The 19145-nt window shown below is 45.0% G+C and overlaps 1 protein-coding gene across 1 annotated transcript in view; it reads right to left on the bottom strand.

The window, feature by feature from the left end:
- Window positions 1-19145, bottom strand: part of CLNK (cytokine dependent hematopoietic cell linker) — a 204393-nt gene that overhangs the window by 113572 nt on the left and 71676 nt on the right. Inside the window, exon 3 of the mRNA XM_070458116.1 lies at window positions 1106-1177. Coding sequence (XP_070314217.1) covers window positions 1106-1177 — 72 coding nt within the window. The remainder of the gene's footprint in view (window positions 1-1105; window positions 1178-19145) is intronic.

The raw sequence follows: 19145 nt of genomic DNA, 5'->3' as shown, positions 1-19145 counted from the left end.
TGTAATTGCTCGTAAATGTTTCGCTCAATTGAAAGAGAAAGGAAAGAAATCAAGTGGGCACATGGCTCCCTCTCGTCTGCTCGCTTCTGAGACCTGGCTGTGAACTCATGGCCGGATCCTCCCATGATTCATCACTTAAGTCATTCAGCAGTTGAAGGATGCAAGCTTTCCCCTCAAAGGCTGTCTCTTGGGCTGTTTAGAGACCCGGGTGGGTGGTGGAAATAGCCCTGGTCTGAAACGCTATGGATGCCTGTGTGGTGCTATTTTTAAATTAAAGAAAAATTTTTTTTATTGGCTGTTTTACTTTACACATAATCTTTGATTTTTTATTTTAATACAAGTATAGTTGAATTACAATGTTTGTAAATTACTGCTGTATACAAAGTGATTCAGTTCATATATGAACTGAGACCTGGCTGTGGTCTCATACACATACTTATATACATAAAGGGGGCTTCCCAAGTAGCGCTAGTGGTAAAGAACTCGAATTACAATGAAGAGATAAGAGATGCTGTTTCGATCCCCGGGTTGGGAAGATCCCCTGGAGTAGGAAATGACAACCCACTACAGTGTTCTTGCCGGGAGAATCCCATGGACAGAGGAGTCTAGTGGGCTACAGTCTATGGGGTCGCAAAGAGTCAGACATGACTGAAGCGACTTATCACACACACATGCATATATATATATATGTATATATATATATGTATACATATATATGTATACATATATATATATAAAATAAAGTTCTTTTTGATATTCTTTTCCATTATGGTTTATCACTCTACTTCCTTGTGCTGTACAGTGGGACCTTGTCTATCCATCCCATAAATAATAGCTTACATCTGCTAACCCCAACCTCCCACTGCATCCCTCTTTCATAAGCAAACCTGCATCACATACATGCTGGCAGTCTGGAAGTTCAACCTACATCAAATCCGTTCTTGTTCTAGATCTTTGTCTCCCTGTAACGTCTAAGATCACTGAGAGCAATGTACGTCTTTCCCATTAACGTTGTGTGTATGTGTGTGTGTGTGTGCTGGTCAGCTTATTTGCCACAGCATCAAAAGTTTTACTCCTTTATTCATGAACAAAGAAATATTCTGACCTATTTTTCGGCAGAGCGAAGTTCTGGAATTTCAAATCACTGGATCCTTCTTTGACTATTTTTCTATTGCCCCTGTGATGAAAGAAAATAGATTATCATCAGAAAGTAGCAAGAAGTGAGGGGAAAAATTAATTAAGTGCATTCATTCATAGAAAGAACCACTCAGTCAGATGTAAGTAATTAACATCTCACATGTAATTCCAAATCTCTCTTTGCATTTCCAGTGGAGTTAAACAAAATCTTGACTTAAGATAATCCAATTACTTGAAAATACTTTTTTTTTTTAAAATGCAAGAGCTTTATTTTACAAGGAGAGATAGCCTGGGTTAGAATAAGTGCCCTTAACTGGATGAAGACGTGGGCTTTGTCACATCAGCGTGGTCAAGTGGTGTCCTCCCTGAGTTTCCTGAATTTCCATAACCTTGCTCTATACAGCAAAAAGCATCACACTCGTGCCACCCGGTTAAGGGAAGGCTGTCAAACAAGGACAGCACCTGCAGGCCAGGGAATGTCCTACATGCTTTCCTAAGTTGGCTGAATTCAGCCAAAACTAGCAAACATCATCCAGGGTTGGGAGGAAGATGACTTAGGAATAGCAACTCAGATCCAAATAATATGTATTGAACTCCTGTATAATTTAGGGACTTTGCAGTGCTATTTTCTATGAAGAGATTAACTAATTTTAAATTGAGTTAATTTGTTCAAATTCAGTAAGGCATTCTCTATCATAAAGAATCTCCAGTTCATTTCATTAGCCAAGTTTAATACACTTTCATTTTTCTTGCAGGCATTTTGTGAGCTCTATGAGACGTTAACGGATGGTGCCTTCCTCCACGAATGCTCCTTGGCGGCCACCAGGGTAGCTCCCCTGACCTGCTTGTCCTCCTGATTCTCTCCACTTGGGCCGCACCTGCTTCTTCTATGACCTTAGATTTCCCCCTCCTCCCTCCCAGGGCTCTTGCAGGGACTGGTCCATCTTTCTCAAACACTTGTTGTCTTTCTTCTTCCCCTGCATCAAACTCAAGCTTCTGAGTTCAGTTCACCTGTCATTTCATCAGAGAGACCTCCTTTCTCCTCTGAGACAGACCCCTTCTAGCACTGGTCTGAGTTTTAGCTGTCCTTTGACTTAACGTCTAGGCTGTGTTCATGACTGTGACGCTGGGGGAGCTGCCATCTCCATGAGGGCAGAGACTGCAGGAGACTGCCTGTCCAGGGCTTGGGACTGTGCCTGATCGTACAGGACATGCTAAAAGATGACTTGAGGCTCTCTCTCCAGCCAGGATTTTTAAAAACTTCTTTTCTATATTGGAGTATGTTTGATGAATAATGTTGTGATAGTTTCAGGTGCAAAGCAGAGTGACTCAGCCATCCATGTGTATGTATCCATTCTCCCCAAAACTCCCCTCCCATCCAGGCTGTCACATAACATTAAGCAGAGTTCCCTGTACTATGGATGGAGCTAGAGATTGTTACACTGAGTAGAATCAGACAGAGACAGAGAAATATCCATCTAGGATTTTTTGTATAGCCTATTAATTGCAACACAATAAATTAAAAACATAGTGAGTTGTTTGGATATATTTTGTCACCATGTAAATTGATCGTCTAGAAAAATGATGCATGATTCCATTATTTTTCAGTTTTTTTTTATTCCATGATTACATAGTTGTTTCATTACTGTATTATTTTATATTCAATACATTTTATTATTTCATTGTTTTTTATGTATCTGGGCTAAAGCTCAATTCATAAATCTTTATCTGCATTCTGATCTCGTTTCTAAGCTCTGGACACAAACATCTACCTTCTGGACTTTTTTAACTAGTCACCCCCAGCAGACTCAGGTCCTTTCCTAGTGAATGGCCTCATTGTTCACAGAACTTCCAAACAGTTATTTGTGCACTCACCTTGAGTCTTCCCTCCCTTCTCCTCTCCATCCTCACCATCTCCACAATTTGGTACCAGATCCTAGAAACTGAGTCCCAAACATCTCTCTTCAATCCTTTAAATGACACCTAGTCTTAGCTCTGCCTTCATTCTCTCCAGCCTGGACTCTGATGTCAGTCCCCTGGCTTCCTGGGCTCCAATCCACCCACCAAACTGCAATGAGAACAGCCATCTTTTTAACTGGCAGAATATAACCGAGTCTCCTCTTTACTTGAAATCCCCACCCCCCCTCCATTTCTGCAGGACAGAGTCTACAGTCTTTACCAGGATCCCTGCTCCAGGGGCCTTGGATACAATTTATATTATTTGTATTCTTATTTCCTGCCACCCCTGCTCTCTGACCAGGCCCCCCACATTCTCCCTGCTTGCCACAAGACAGGCCAGTGAATCAGAGACTAGGTGTTGAGGCAAGGAATACTTCATCTGGAGAGCTTACTGCCAAGAAGATGGCAGATAGTGTCTCAAAATAACCATCTTATTGCAGTCTGGATGCCAGTTTCTTTTATAGAACAGAGATGGGGGGCAGTGAGGAAACAAAGTTAAAAGGCCATTAATTTTGCAAATATCTTTTAGAATGGTAGCCCTAGGACAGGGGATGTGATAATTCTTCCTTCCTGACATCCACAGGTGGACAGGGTCCTGAACAAAGACACTTTAGTTTAACAGTCAAGCAGAGGGGCGGGATTTTTTGAGGCAGGACATCATGCATGATTATAATAACAAAAGCAATGCAAAGCAAGTCAAACAGTTCTGGCAACAAGAAACAGTTCCAGCCTGGAGTCAAAATTGGCTCTTTCCTGCAATAATAGTTTCCACTCTTCAAGGCTTAGTTCAAATATTAGTTCCCTGTGAGGTCTTCCAGAGAAGGCACGGGCAACCCACTCCAGTACTTTTGCCTGGAAAATCCCATGGCCAGAGGATCCTGGTAGGCTGCAGTCCATGGGTTCGCTAGGAGTTGGACATGACTGAGCGACTTCACTTTCACTTTTCACTTTCATGCATTGGAGAAGGAAATGGCAACCCACTCCAGTGTTCTTGCCTGGAGAATACTGGGGACAGGGGAGCCTGGTGGGCTGCCGTCTATGGGTTGCACAGAGTTGGACACGACTGAAGCGACTTAGCAGCAGCAGCAGCCGTGAGGTCTTCTGTGTTGCTTCCTCTTTGAACCTTTTAGTATTTTTGATATATCTCTGTCCTAACATTCATTCATTTGTTCATGAATCCACTTATTCATTAACTTGATACAATATTAGAGATATTATAGATATCAGATCTATTTTGTGCCCAGCAATGGGATGAAGTTGTTAAGAAGACACATGAAGCCTGCCTGGTGAATTTTTTATGGTTGTTGGGAGACAGGCCACGAACAAGTAGATAAACAATCATATTTTTATCATATTGCTGTGTATGTGTGCCTGTTCAGGAACATGAGTATGTTCCCCTAGAGTAGGCAATTTTTGTGAGGAGAAACATATTCTTGGAATATTTTCTCTCTCAGCACAAGGACTAGCTGACCTCAGGTGTGATCTCAGGAATGTTTTTAAGATGTGAAATGATGCATTAATAATACATAGATAATGCCCTGACTATCTGGGCTCTTACACAATAGTGAATCACTCACTCAGTTGTATAGGGTCCTTTGGGTCTCTCTGATACCAGGCAACATCTGGACTGTCCCTGCACTGAGAAGGGACATTGGTTTCATTACATCTCTAAGGTATGGGCAACATTTCTGTGCTCTGACAGCCAGGGTAACATTTGCTGAAATGGCTTTAACCAATTCAATTTTAGGAGAATATGAGGGATTCTAGGAGTTTCCTCAACCTCTTCCTGGGATCCCCAAGAACCCAACAGCCTGGGAGCTTCCTCTGACCTTTCCAGAAAATCTACTTTTGCTTTTTTTATCTTTAGGAAGACAGTTTAACTCAGGCTCTTTTTCTGTTTCATCTTTACAGTAACCCTCAGCAGGGCGGTTAACCTAAGTAACCTAAGTTGGGTGGGCATCCTTCTCAGTGTTTTGATATAGATGAGGGAACAGGGACCTTGAGAGAGGAGGGGATCTGGCTCAAGGTCACCAGGCTGGTTGATGGCCCAGCCAGTGCTCCGCACCAGGTTTCTAATCTGCCAGCTATGTGCACCCTCCCCTCGGGGGAGCCAGGGTGTGTGGCTGCCTGATACTCAGGGTCAGGCCCCTCTGAGACCCACTAAGGAACAGGAGCGAGAATGAGTGGGGGTGGGGGGGTGCAAAGGATGAGGAGGTGGTGCTGTCCTTCCCACAACAGATTATTTAACAGATGAACAAAGCTGGCAAGTTAATAGCCATCAAAGGTCTGTCTAGTCAAGGCTATGGTTTTTCTAGTAGTCATATATGGATGTGAGAGTTGGACTATAAAGAAAGCTGAGCACTAAAGAACTGATGCTTTTGAACTGTGATGTTGGAGAAGACTCTTGAGAGTCCCTTGGACTGCAAGGAGATGCAACCAGTCCATCCTAAAGGAGATCAGTCCTGGGTGTTCATTGGAAGGACTGATGCTGAAGCTGAAACTCCAGTCCTTTGAGTGCCTGATGCAAAGAACTGACTCATTGGAAAAGACCCTGATGCTGGGAAAGATTGAAGGTGGAAGGAGAAAGGGATGACAGAGGATGAGGTGGTTGGATGGAATCACTGGCTCAGTGGACATGAGTTTGAGTAAACTCTGGGAGTTGGTGAAGGACAGGGAGGCCTCGTATGCTGCAGTCCATGGGGTCGCAAAGAGTTGGACATGATTGAACTGAACTGAACCTGGATAGTTAGCAGTTGAGTTTATTTGTTTTAAAAACACATAAAAAGAACAGAGAACAATAGAAGGTTTAACACTAGAAGATGTTCTCTCTCTTGTTTCCCCTCTCTTTCCAGTTATTTGGAATTGAGTTTTGCTTGCTAATCACAAGGAAAACCAAAATATCCCACCCCACAGTTTTCCTCTCCACCAGCTCTTTCTGGCTCAAATCATTCCTTAGGGTTCCAGGTTTTAGGAACACATTAAAAAAAAATGTACCATGATGAAAGAATTATAAAGTCTCAGTATATGACAGAAAATATTATTTAAGAATGTTTATCATAGCAGGTCAAAACTGTTTGCTTTGCATTAAACTGATAACTGACCTTGGAAGGAGACAGTCAACATTCCTACAAATTGGCCATGGCATTTGTGAGCCTGTGTTGATGATTCTGTATATGGCAGTAGTGTAGGTATATGTGCACCATTTTCAAGACCGTCTGAGACCAGCTGTCCTTCCTATGGGCCGTTCAGTCTGCCTCATCCACATGGTAAAATAAATCCAATGAGCACTTTTAAATGGCTGCTCTATTGCTGATCTCTGATCCTCATCAAGTGCCCCTCAGGGAAGCAACACAGGTTGGTTTACTGAACAGTGAACTCAGCACATCCCGAAAAATGGGGAAGTGCCACAGGCTTGTGGCGAAACTGAGGCACAGAGTGCCAGTGGGTGAGCCAATTAATTGTTCTTGTAATCACCTTGTCCTCTGCTGAGAAAGAGCATATCACCTCGCAGGAGCCAGGTTCTCTAACTATCCACTTATCACTTCTGGTTTTACACTTTTTGGCTTTTTTTGCTTTCCTTTTCCTCCTTGGCACCTGCTTCCTGAGTGGTCAGTTGGCAAAACTTATCCAGTCCTCCTTCACAAGTCTTCTTGTTCCATCCCTTTCTTACACCCTCTCTTCTCAGGACTAAGGACTTTTCGGGTAGATCTAACAGAAGTCAGTTCTGCAAAGTTGAATCAGTATACACTGACTATAATATGTTGAAGGGTGTCTACAAAAAGATGTATCTATCAAAACTGAATTATTTGAGAAGAGGTTCTTCAACAATGTAATTAAGGTGAGATCTTGAGATGAAATTGTTCTGGGTTAGGGTGGGCTTATATTCAATGTTGAGCTCCCCAGGTGGCTCAGTGGGTAAAGAATCTGCCTACAATGCAAGAGATGCAGGAGACACAGGTTTGATCCCTGGGTCATGAAGATCCCCTGGAGGAGGGCATGGCAACCAACTCCAGTATTCTTGCCTGGAGAATCCCATGGACAGAGGAGCCTGGCGGGCTACAGTTCATGGGGTCACAAAGAGTTGGACATGACAAGCTACTGAGCATGCACACACATACCATATCTAAAGACAGGTATTCTTAGAAAAGAAGACCATAGGAGAAGACACATAAGAGAGCACCCGAAGCTGGAGGAAGAAAGGACGGATCCTACACTAGAGGCTTCAGAGGAGACACAGCCCTTGGGATTGATTTCAGACTTCTGGGCTCCAGAAAAGTGAGAGAATACCTTTCTGTTGTTTTAAACCCCATGGTTGATTTAAGCCACAACAGCCCGAGAGGACCCAATACACAGAACATCTAACCCAACCCATTCTAAAGTACAGAAAATAAATAAGACACAAATCTCCAGCAGGACAAAACAAGAAGTGTAATGACAAAAATGCATATAATCTAGAAGGAAAAAGAAAGAAATGGGAATATCTTTAAGTGAGGGAGTAGTCAAGGAAGGCTTCCATAGAGTGATGGATGAGGTGCATCCAAAGTCGCTTCAGTCGTGTCCAACTCTTTGCGACCCCATGAACTATAGCCTGCCAGGCTCCTCTGTCCATGGGATTCTCGAGGCAAGAATACTGGAGTGGGTTGCCATTTCCATTTCCAGGGGATCTTCCTGATCTATGGATAGAAACCGAATCTTTTACATCCCCTGCTTTGGCAGGCAGGTTCTTTACCACTAGTGCCACCTGATAAGCCCAATGAATGAGGATGTACAGCATTTTCCAGACTGATGATGAGGCGACCTGGAAGGTGGAGAGTGAGGCAGGGCAACCTATTTTGGGGAAGATGCCTGCCCCAAGCTTTCCTGGCCATTTTCCTCTAATTTTCCACCTTTACCAGTATTCCCAGGTACACCCAAGGTGGCAGGTACAGTCTGACCAACACAGATGAAAAGCTACCATTTCTTCTTCTGTGAAATAACACTTCTCTTAATAAGCACTGAGATCAAGTTCAGCTTCTTCCAGAAGCTTCTCATTACACTCCCAATGAGCGTGCAGACTTCTGAGAAATCACACAAATTTTCCCTATGCCTTAATTCTCTTTCAAGGGCCATGCAGCTGGATTGCTGACTCCAAGATCGTGAATAATAATAATGTATAATTCTATAATTATCATGCTAATAGCAACAGCCCTAACCTTTGATAAGATTTACAATTTACTGGTCATTGTTTGCCAGTTCATACAAATTAGTCCATCAAATTCTCACCACAACTCTAAGAGTCCAGTCCAAGCCTACCCCTAATCCTGATAGATTTCTTTATCTTGTGTTCAGCTCATGTTCCTTCTCCTCAGGAATTGCCACATATTAGGCTTCTGAGGGGGGCTTCTCAAGTGGTAATAGTGGTAAATAACCTGCCTGCCAATGCAGGAGACACAAGAGATGCAGGTTCGATCCCAGGATCGGATAGATCCCCTGGAGGAGGGCATGGCAACCCACTCCAGTATTCTTGCCTGGAGAATCCCATGGACAGAAGAGCCTGGTGGGCTATAGTCCATGGGGTTGCACAGAGTTGGACATGAGTGAAGTGACTAAGCACATGCATCCACAGGCTCCTCAAGAAACACTGAGATGGAGAGGATGATGCAGGAAGTCCATCAGGGTGACATCTTGGCATCAGCTACTGTGGAGGGCAGGGAAGGAAGCAGGATTGGGAAGGCAAAACAGGTGAGCTGTGCTCTGAGATTGGCACCTGGGTCCTTCAGAACTATCCTGAGTTGTGGTGGCGGGGCCATGCCTTTGTACTCCTGGATGAACCAGTTAGTGGATGCAGGCTGGCCTGGTGAGGCAACTCTATTCAACTGAGACAATTCCCAAAGAAAGTTGAGAGGGAGAGACTCTGAAAGTCTAGTACAGCATCATGTTGGATTCAGACTCTAGAGAGTCTGAGGTCCCAAGCTCAACATAGGTCTTGACTTCAGTTTTCATTAGAATGAGAGAATGGAAGGAGAGAGAAGAAAAGGATGGGGCCCAGGGCAGGATGATCCTGAGGGTAGGGCATCCCCTAGGAAGGAGTGGGGAAGCAAGTCAGAGAGATCCTGGTCTCCACAGGATGCAGTGAGGTGTGGACACACATGTTAAGAGCACTCATTTGTACTCCATCGGGATTTGAATTTGGTTCTGCCAACAGAATAAGTCACCGGTTTATTTCATCACCCCCATTTTACACCCAAGGAAGGGGGAGTTATAATAACTCCCTCACATATTGATTGCATGTTGGTGATCATTTTTATTATCTAGGGTTCAATTCTTACTCCAATAAGTAAGGAACAGCAGAGGTGGACAACCAGGAGGACCAAGAAGGGCAGTTGATAATGAAAATTTTTCATCCAGGCCAAGATGATATTATCTCAGAGCTTTTGTGGGTCAGGAATCTAGGCATGACTTTGCTGGGTCCCCCGTTTTATGGTCTCTGCTGAGGCTACAGTTGAAGTGTCAGCCAGAATTGGGGTCTCCTCTGAAAGCTCAACTGGGAAAGGCTCTACCTGGTTCTAAGCACATGGGACTGTTAGCAGGTTCAAGAGTTTCTTATGGCCTGTTGGACCGAGAGCCTTGCTTCCTTGGTGTATGTGGGTAAAAAGATGCCTTCAGTTCCTTGCCAACTGGGACTCTCTCATATAGCCACGTGATTTATCAAAATGTGCAAATCAAGCAGACGAGAGGGGAGTTGAGATCACACGTAATGTCATCACAGAAATGACATCTTGTCAATTTTGTCATCTCCTGTTGTTTACAGGTGATCACTGTCCTTGCTCACAATTAAGAGGGGGTGGATTACACAGGGAGGGATGCAAGTACCAGGAGAAGAGGCAACTGGGACCACTTTAGTGTCTGTCTGCCCCAAATACTGTTCCCTTAAGTGTGGAAGTGTGAGTAGACATGAGACTAGTTACTAACATCCAGAAAGTATTTGACAAACCTACAAGCCAAATCAGCTAGACTCTTCCTGCTGCCTGTTTTATAACCTTCCATGACTCCTGAAAAGTCAGGCCAGTTCTCAAAGGTTTTGCAGCTAATTCCAGAAGACACCAGCAAGTCAGAACAGACTGGTTCTCTGAATCTTTGCTCTTGCATGTGAGGGGCCATTGTAATTATTTTTTGCAGCAGAATGCTATACTTCTGATTTTCTTAAAATAGTCACTGCATGAGTCGTCACACACAACTTTTCTGAACTAGAGATTCCTATTTTGTCCTTAGGCTGCATGAGTGATGTGCACAAACTTCTGTTGAGTTCTATATTCCTGTGCATAGATTCTTCTAAACCTAGGAAATGTTCAACACCCCACCCCGCACCCTGCCTGAGCATCTGAGCAAAGCCCAGGCTCTTGCAAATTTGATATGCCATAGCTGGGATGACAGATACCTTTTATGTGCTTGCACTGCTGAACCCAGAAAAGCTGAAGGACATACAGACTTTTTTTTTTTTAAAGTTTGAATTTGAATCTATTTACCTAGGGCCAATTTTTTCAAGCTCACCCAGCCTCCCCATTCAAAACTGGCAGGGGATCTAGGAGAAGAAGGTCACACACACACACACACTAGCTTCTCACAGGAGGCTCCATTTTCTGGGAAGCAGATACTGATGATAAGGCATTGTTTCAAACACTGCTCAGAGATAGGAATGCAGTAAGGTCCTGTATCTCCTTCTGTCTGTGCACACCAGGAGATCACAGGACATAATTTGGAGGTGTCTCTGCCCTGCCTGACAGTACATGTGTAGCAGAAAGTGAGGTAAGAGCCCAAATACAAGATAGACTTATATTTTAAAGCAGTTTCAGCACTGGGGGCATTGCCTTCTGTCTGTCCTGTCCAGTGTCTTCCATTTATGAAGTTTTAGCTGCTACTCTGGACGATAATTTTGGGGACAGACAGCTGGAGTGGAAAGAGAGTTTGGTCCTGTGACTTTAGGGTTAGGGTTCAGGCCCTAACTATTTTACTGCTTCATTGTGTTATCTCAACCATGTTACTTAACCATAGCCCGGTTATGGTTGGTTGGGCCATGTGTAGAATCAGAGTGGGGTGGGTTTCTATGTTTCCTGAAGCATCATTACTGGATATATTCTGCACACTTTGCTGTTCCTGCATTAAATAGAAGGGGATAAGAGTCTTGCTTCGTAAGCAGCTGAAAGTCTATGGCAAAGCCCTAGAAACCATGGCATAAGAGGGGTGAGCATACCTAACAGAACTTGAGAACTTGGTGGCACAGTGAATTAACTTAAGGGTCCTGTGCTCATGGAACCTCCCTTGATCTTTCATCTGGAACCCTAGAGCCCCTTAACTGTTCTCCTTGACATCTGTGCCTTTCTACTCAAAGATCCTCTGCCAATTTTGTCTCAGCCATCATTTCAACTCTCTGTTTTGTTTTACAAACCAACATTCCAGGCAAACCAAACCTCTGGCTAGGCTGAAACACGGCACACTGAAATTTTCTCCATTCACGTGGTCTCCCTTGGCTGTGATTCATTTCTCCCTCTTTCTCTTCTCTTTCTAACATCTCCACAACATCAAATTCTTGATCTGCTGGGCCCAGCACAGATGCCATCCTTTCCACTCATCTTTCCCCAAAGTGTCTAGACAGATGTGCTATATCCTTCATGAGCTAGAATGGAGCTCGCTTTCCATCTTGGCTGATGGCAGCCGTGTTTCCTAAGTCCTCACTCTATCCTGAACCCGGCCCCTCTCCTCCTGTATCCTCTTTGATTGTTCATAGTCTTTGAAACAAAATCCTCCCAGACTCAAGTCCTTTACTGAAACTGAATTGAAATTGAGCGGTGGACCCTTGTACCATCCTCCAGTCAGATATTTATTGAGTAGCTACTAGGTGCTGGATATTGTCTTATGCCTGGGAACACAGACAAGACACAAAAGGTCCTACCTCATGAAGCTGGTGGCCCATGAGTGGGAACCAAGCTAGTGAACATGAAGCTCACCTCCTCTGTTTTTCTCCCCGCCACCACCCCCCCTCAATGGCTTCCTGTTTCATTTACTCCTGATTTGAATGACTACCTGGTTTCAGGACAGTCCACCTGGCTCTGACCTGAGTTTCCCTTGGTACACAGCTCTGATGGCCGCCTGTGGATTCACACCTGGCCAGGAGGTAAGGTTGGTCCTCCTTTAGGCCACATGGGCTGCCCTTCCTCCTCTTGGTTCTCCAGACTCAGGGAGAGGATTTGGGTTCTCTGAGGAAATGGATCAGACTTCAGTTTTCAGAGGTGGCCACCTATGTGGTCATGATTTGTGTGTGCACCTCCCACCAAAGCTCTGAACTCCTGTCATTCCCTCTTGCAGACCAGCAGCAAAAGAAACGTTCACTTTTGAGAAGATCTATAGAATCTTTGGAGGGAATTACTAATTCTTGTTCATTAGGCAGGAAAAGTCTTCCTTGTAGCTGAAATGGTAAAGAATCTGCCTGCTGCGTAGGAGACACAGGTTCAATCCCTGGCTTGGAATGATCCTCTGGAGAAAGGAATGGCTACCCACTCCAGTATTCTTGCCTGGAGAATTCCATGGGCCGAGGAGCCTGGCGGGCTACAGTCCATGGAGTCGCAAAGAGTTGGACACGACTGAGTGACTAACACTACTACTACTAAGGGAGGAAATGGAGTTGGAATATTCTAGAACAGACCAGCTCTGCCTATGGGTTGCAGGTGCAGAGTAGAGGGTGGTGTCTGAATGCAGCTCTTTGCTTTCCCCAAGTTACAGCTTTAGAGGCTCCCAGAGTGTGGGTCTCCATGGAAAGATACATGCATATATCTTGAAGCTGCTTGAACCTGTTAATTTTTGATTAAAAACAACTTCACTTTGTATTGGGGTTCAGCCAATTAGGGCCTCCCAGATGGCACCAGTGGTAAAGAAACCACCTGCCAAATGCAGGAGAAATAAGAGATGCAATTTTTTCTTTTTTTTTTTTTACTTTTTGTATTCTTTTTTTACAAATTTTTATTAGTTGGAGGCTAACTGCTTTACAATATTGTAGTGGTTTTTGTCATACATTGACATGAATCAGCCATGGATTTACATGTGTTCCCCATCCCAATTCCCCCTCCCACCTCCCTCTCAACCCGATCCCTTTGGCTCTTCCCAGTGCACCAGGTCCGAGCACTTGTCTCATGCAACCAACCTGGGCTGGTGAAGGAGATGCAATTTTGATCCTTGGGTCAGGAAGATCCCCTGGTGAAGGAAATGTCGATCCACTCCAGTATTCCTGCCTGGAGAATCCCATGGACAGAGGAGCCTGGCGGGCTCCATAGGGTCATGAAGAGTCAGACACAACTGAAGCCACTTAGCATGCACACCCAAGGCCAATTAACCATGTTGTGATAGTTTCAGGTGCATGGCAAAGGGACTAAGCCATATGCACACAAGTATCCACTCTCCCCCAAACTTGCCTCCCACCCAGGCTGCCACATAACATTGAGCAGAGTTCCATGTGCCATGCAGTGGGTCCTTGTTGGTTATCCATGTTAAATATAGCAGTGTGTACAAGTCCATCCCGAACTCCCTAACTATCCCTACCATCCCCCACCCCCCACCAGCAACCGTATGTTGAACCTGTTAATTGTACAGATGAGACAACTTGGGCCCAGACAAGCGGAATGACTTGCCCACACTAACCAGATGCTGATACGGAAGGTTCTGGATCAGCTCCTGGCTCCTGTGTGGTGCCTGAGGTCCCTTTCATTTCCCCAGTGCTTGTCTGCCAATTAAGCCTCTTTGCGCGCCTTCTAAATAAATTCTCTTTTTTCTTTTTAATCTCCTTGAGGACGGAAAGACAAAAGAAAGATAACCTAATTTAGAAAACAAGAAAGTAATCCTGAATCCTTTTATGTCCAGGTTTCAAGAAATCCTATAAAACCTTTTCTCCTGGCTTTTTTTTTTTTTTTAGTTGTTTAAATTTTGATTTAGGGAGAGGAAACAAATGAGCCAAAGAATAGAAGTCTTGCATATCATCCCTTCAAATGCTTTCTCCAACAACCCCCCCACCCCCACCCTATCTTGATTGTCAAGGATGTAACTTCTAATAGGCCATCAATGTATGTAATGAGCAAACACAAAAACAACACTGAATTACCCTTTTTATAGGTCCATAGATGTATTCAGAGTGGAATTTAATTTATAGATGGTCATGCCTGAAAGATTCTGGATGCTTGATAGAAAACAACAAGAGAAAAGAAATATGCTTATCTTTTAAAAACCCTCAAAACAAAAACTTGATTTGTGCCTGGTTATACACCATCCATTAAAGCCCAAAAGTAAAGGGTCATAAGGGACCTTCTCTGGTGGTCTGCAGGAGTGCCAGGAGGGACCTCATGCTTAGAGTGTAGAGAATGAAGCTCCCCAAGACAATATCCTTCCCTCCCTCTCCTGGGCCAACATTTCCTGACTCCAGAAGGCCCAAAAGAGCGGAAGGGGAGGGACTTCCTTGGTGGTGCAGTGGATAGGAATCCATCTGCTAATGCAGGGGACCAAGTTCCATCCCTGGTCCAGAAAGACTCCACATGCCATGGAGCAACTAAGCCTGCAAGCCACGTGCAGTTACTGAGCCACGAGCCTAGAGCCTGTGCTTCTCAATAAGAGAGGCCACCTCCACGAGAAGCCTGTTCACCGCAACTAGAGAAAGGCTGTGTACAGCTGTGAAGACCCAGTGCAACCAAAAATAAAACAAACAAAAAAATAATAAAGTATAAGAAAAAGAAAGGAGGAGAAATCAAGGTGGGCGAGGGGGAATGGGATGAGAAAAGGAGAAAGCTCCATAATGTGCCAGCTCCTGGGCTTGGCGCCCCCTCTCTGCCTTGGAATCTGCAGCCTTTCTCAGTAATCCCTCCACTTAACATCTCATTTTCTTCAATGTATCCGCCATGTTGCAGTCGGGGTCTTCATTCTAAACTCTGTCATTTCCGCTGCCTGGGGCTGTGGTCCATGTTCTGTTTAGGGTCCGTGTTCCGAGCGTGACACACAGCCCCCCCGTGGTCTGGTCCCTGACATCTCTCCACAATTCTCTCTCTACGGCACCCACTTGACCCTCACGGCAGCCGTCATGAGCCATCAGCCTGTCCCTGAATTTCAGGGCCCGACCCCTGAAATCTCTGCCAGTATGTGGAGAAACAGCATAAATAACATGCCCAACTCCCTACAAGAGGTCCACAGATAAACAGTTAAGGCAAGGTCTCTTGTTTCAGACACTTCTTGTTTTATCCTCTCAGCAACTGATTCTTGACAGAATTCAAGGAACCTGTCCACATCCCTCAGTGAAGAGATGGCATTCCTGTATTTTTAGCTCTTAGTACAGAGCCCCACCCAGAGGACGGGTTCAATACAGCTTGGGGGGACGTGACGAAACGGAACTTTAATGCCAGATCTGTCCGATATCGTGGTCCCGATGAAGAAGCATGAGTTTGAAGTCAGGGATAATGGATAAACAGACCCAAAATACTACTTAAAGTGTCAACTGCTTTTCTCAATTATTTCTGTTGTTTTATTATACTTTGAAGTGCGAAAGTTGCTCAGTCGTGTCTGACTCCTTGAGACTCCATGGACTGTAGCCCACCAGGCTCCTCTGTCCATGGAGTTCTCCAGGAAAGAATACTGGAGTGGGTGGCGATTTCCTTCTCCATTATTATACTTTACAAATGGGACAAAAGAAGCCCAGAGAGGCCAAACACATTGCTCATGGGCTCTAAGTACCCAGGCTGGTCTTGTTCTTGGGGTTGGGAGATATCAGTGAACAGAGTGAAGATACCTCACTCCTATGGAACAACACAGAAAAGGACCTCTGCCCTTAGGGGAGAGAAAGCTGACAATCACCACACACAGAAAGTTGTGCGGGCTGGTGTGACTTTCCACAAGGTGGTCAAGGTGGGCTTCCTTGAGGAGGTGTGAGCACGGGCAAGGCCCTGTGGGTGTCAGTCATGGGGAGCCTGCAGGAAGAGCATCCAGCCCCAAGGATGGCTGGGAGAGAGCCTGAAGGCAGAATCCTGGCTGAGCGGTGAGGGGGTCAGCGTGGTAGAATTGGACTGAGAATGGTGATGGGTTGGGAAGACCATCTAAATGCTTTTTGGAGCATGAGGACAGATGGGGGTGAGACATGATGTCATCAAGAGGGTGGGATTTAGTCTCTGAATAAACGTGAAGCCATGACAAGGTCTCTGACAGAGGAACACGGTGATGTCAGTCATGTGCCTGTAGGATCTCCCTGGCTGCTGTGTGGAGAATAGTTTTATCCTTGGTGACTAAGGTAGAAGCTGGGAGACCTTTGGAGACGTTACTGAAGTAACCTGGGCAGGAACTGATGCGGGAGTCAGGGATCAACGGAGTGTTATTATTCGAGTAACAATGTTTAAAACTCTGTAACATTCTGCATCACCTCTCCCAACTCTGCCCATAGGATTCATCTTTCCTCAATGCTGGTTCCTTTGGAAACCATTAAAAAAGCAAGCTTTCCTGCATTTTGTGATTTTCTCCCTTCTGTCTCACATTGTTTATCTATAATAACTTTGTCTATGACAGCCTGCTGGAGATATTCTGTCCCACCTGGAGCACAGACCAAGCTGCATGTAGGACTCCAGAGGAAGCAGAGACCAAGGGGCTGACCACGTGCCCTGAATGCCCAGGCCAGCCCCCTGGCTAGAGACTGCCACACCAGCTGGAGAGTCTAGGGTGCTCACCTAGCCTCTGCCTCATGGGATGTTTGCCATTTCTGGACCTTAATTTGTCCAGCTATAGAGTAAGAACTCAGATTAGTTGAACAACGAGGTTCTTTCGGCTCAAACGTCAATGGATTCAGTGATTAAGTTTTCTCCCCAGCAGATGTCACAGTGAGATGTTGGCAGGGGCCTAGTGGTAGGGAATTTTTGTGTGACATTAGTAGAACTGACTCATTTGAAAAGACCCTGATGTTGGGAAAGAATGAAGGCGGGAGGAGAAGGGGACGACAGAGGATGAGATGGTTGGATGGCATCACCGACTCAATGGACATGGGTTTGAGTAAACTCCGGGAGTTGGTGATGGACAGGGAGGCCGCTGCAGTCCATGGGGTCCCTAAGAGTCGGACATGACTGAGCGACTGAACTGAACTGAACTGAGTCATCCTAGGTGTATGGTGTGTAGTGCGTTGGTGAGTGACTTGAATACTGGTAAACACGATCATTACGAAGAAGGCAGGTGCCCTGGGTATGTGAAGCTTATTCACATAGGGTCCTGGAGCTGTGTTGTTTCTCTTGTTCTGCAGACATTTCCGACACTGTGGTGTCCCCATCAGAAGACTCCTGCTTGGTACAGAGCTCTTACTTTCCAGAAGAGAATGTGAACTTTGGAGTCAGCTAAGTGGCAATGTCTGAGGCTTCCCTGGTGGCTCAGTGGTAAAGAATCTGCCTGCCAATGCAGGAGCTGCAAGAGACTCAGGTTCAATCCCTCCATGAGGAAGATCCCCGGGAGTAGGAAATGGCAACTCACTCTAGTATTCTTGCCTGGACAATTTCATGGGCCGAGAAGCCTGGCAGGTTACAGTCCATGGAGCTGCAAAGAGTTGGACACCCCTGAGCGACTGAGCATGCATGCATGGTCTTGCTTGGCATGGTCTGCTTTTTAGCCTAGCAATCCAGTTCTTCCCCAGTCAAAGTGTGGTTCCTGGACCAGCAACTACTCTCAAGAGCTGGCTAGAAATGCAGAATCCCAGATACCACCCCAGCCCTCCAGAACCGGAATCTGCGTTGTAACTGGAGGCCATGCGATCAAGCAGGAAAGGTGTAATGTGACTTTGGGTAAGTGATCTGTTCCCTCTGGACTTCATTTTCCCCATCTGCAAAATGGAGCAGAGAAAAACACTTCCTTCATAGAACTGTCAGGAAAATCAAATGAGTTAATACACGAAAAGCCTTGTTACTACTGCTTTTTATGTGTATATGTTCTCCTAGTCAGAAAAGTCATGAGGTCAGTTAGCTCTGGGCGCAGAAATTGGAAATGATAATGAGAGAGATGGGAAGAGTAGCTCTCTGGGTACCTGCTCAGGAATAGAGCCCGGGACTTAGGGACGGGCAGACTGGGGCGCAAACTCCTAGTTACTGAGCAGGTGTGTTCTTCTGCTTCTGTGCTGGCCGCTTTATCAGTTCTCACAGTGATACTGTGATGAAAGAATGATCATCCCCACTTTACAATGAAAGGAATGAGTCTCAAGGTCAAACAACTTTCCCAAGGTCGACTAGTAACTGTCAGTGTTCAGAGAAAGCCCTGAGTCTTTAAACAAAGGATCATCCATCTCATTAGAACTGATTCAAATGAATTCTTTTTAATGGCTGAGTAATATTCCATGGTGTATATGTACCACAGCTTCCTCATCCATTCGTCTGCTGATGGGCATCTAGGTTGCTTCCATGTCCTGGCTATTATGCAAAACAGAAAAAGAGACCCAGATGTATAGAACAGACTTGTGGACTCTGGGAGAAGGCAAGGGTGGGATGTTTCAAGAGAACAGCATTGAAACATGTATATTATCTAGGGTGAAACAGATCACCAGCCCAGGTTGGGTGCCTGAGACAAGTGCTCAGGCCTGGTGCACTGGGAAGACCCAGAGGGATTGGGTGGAGAGGGAGGTGGGAGGGGGGACTGGGATGGGGAATACATGTAAATCCATGGCTAATTCATTTCAATGTATGACAAAAACTACTGTAATGATGTAAAGTAATTAGCCTCCAACTAATAAAAATAAATGGAAAAAAAAAAAGAAAAAAAAATAAATAAACTTTTAATATTGGAAAAAAAGCAAAAAAAAAAAACCAAAAAAAAAAACAACAAAGGATCAGTAATGACTGAGGCCTGCAACACTGGACCTGCCTGGGGAGCCGCGAGGGGGGCCGTCTTTCCTAGGTAAATACCGGAGTGGGTTGCTATGCCGTCCTCCAGGGAATCTTCCCAACCCAGGGATCAAATCTGCATCTCCTGCACTGGCAGGCAGATTCTTTACCACTGTGTCATGCATCACTTCCTACTTATTTTACCAT

This window comes from Odocoileus virginianus, chromosome 29 (assembly GCF_023699985.2).
Source record: "Odocoileus virginianus isolate 20LAN1187 ecotype Illinois chromosome 29, Ovbor_1.2, whole genome shotgun sequence".
Lineage (NCBI taxonomy): Eukaryota > Metazoa > Chordata > Mammalia > Artiodactyla > Cervidae > Odocoileus > Odocoileus virginianus.
This window is presented reverse-complemented; position numbering and strand designations above follow the sequence as displayed.